We start from the raw sequence: 1210 nt of genomic DNA, 5'->3' as shown, positions 1-1210 counted from the left end.
GAACAATTTCAACAAAGGTTTAATGAAATCAATCAAAATAGCTGCCGTAACCGTAATAATTTATTAACACTTATTGAGTGGATATTGCATGATAATCCTACTGTAGCAATAATCTAATACTACAAAGGGACAACATAATCGCAAAATATATCAATGGAAGTCTTCAAATTGCACCTTGCAAATCGAACAACCACGAATTGAAGTCAATAAAATTTACCAGTAACATCATCGATCACTTTAAAATTGAAAGAATAAATGCTGAGCTGGAAATTTTACCACAACAACAGACCTACAGCAATTAGCAAGCTAAACGGAATATCTGGGAAGAGATCAACCAAGAAAGTACCGATCAGAACAAATCGGATATGGAGTCCACAAAATGACCGAACTAATACAAGAAGAATTGGACAACTTTGTGATGCATTGGCGATTCATCACTTCTGGCGTTTGCGTTTTCGTAATTTGTTTGGTAATAATTATCATTAAAGTGAAATTAGAATTATTCTGTTCCATATTTCATCTATCTTGCATTAAACGTTCAAATCGTACAAGCTCACTGAAATCGATTTAGCCACCTCACTAAAAAACTAACAAAGACAAAATACATTTATTAAACAACCAATTCAAATAGATATTTTTAATTACATCCCCTAAACCTAAAATTTTCTCTCAGTCGGAAGCGTCGGAAAAACCGAAATAGTTGTATCGCAGAATTACTCATCCAAATAGTCATAAGTTTAACTATCTAATCTTCAAATCGTCTAAAAATGTTACCTGTCTCGTTCTACAATTTGTAAAAGCCTTATCTTATGCACAAATCTTGCATACTGCTTCAGGAAGCTGTACATCTCACAAAATAATTTCCTGTAATTTCCTATTTATCTATAAAACCAATCTTATGCCTGGTATGTAAATTTTTTGTAGCTGTGAGACTATTGTCAATTTCTAATGATTGTTACAAAATTTCTCTTCACACATTTCCTTATATAAACCATAAGAAATTCTAACATCAATTCATTCAATTCTATCGGTCGGCACTCAGCCTCCCACAACACACTCTTCATATTTCTCCCAGTTCATTACGTTACTACTTACAAATTTCGCCCATTGTTATACTGGTATTATTCTGGACATCATTCTATAACTGGAATTATTTTGAACCTGTTTCTATTGTATTTGGTATCCGGACGATAATAAAGGATAAACTGCA

At 32.7% G+C, this 1210-nt stretch overlaps 1 protein-coding gene across 1 annotated transcript; it reads left to right on the top strand.

The window, feature by feature from the left end:
- Window positions 1-255: 255 nt before the first annotated feature.
- On the top strand, window positions 256-518 carry LOAG_19191 (hypothetical protein; the record flags this gene model as incomplete). Its single annotated transcript, XM_020451844.1, has 1 exon — window positions 256-518. The coding sequence occupies one exon, from the start codon at window positions 256-258 to the stop codon at window positions 484-486; it is 231 nt and encodes a 76-aa protein (XP_020304348.1). The 3' UTR covers window positions 487-518.
- Window positions 519-1210: the final 692 nt, after the last annotated feature.

Source organism: Loa loa (genome assembly GCF_000183805.2).
Source record: "Loa loa unplaced genomic scaffold supercont3.2817, whole genome shotgun sequence".
NCBI lineage: Eukaryota > Metazoa > Nematoda > Chromadorea > Rhabditida > Onchocercidae > Loa > Loa loa.
The sequence above is the reverse complement of the archived record's forward strand: the minus strand, read 5'-3'. Positions and strand labels throughout refer to the sequence as shown.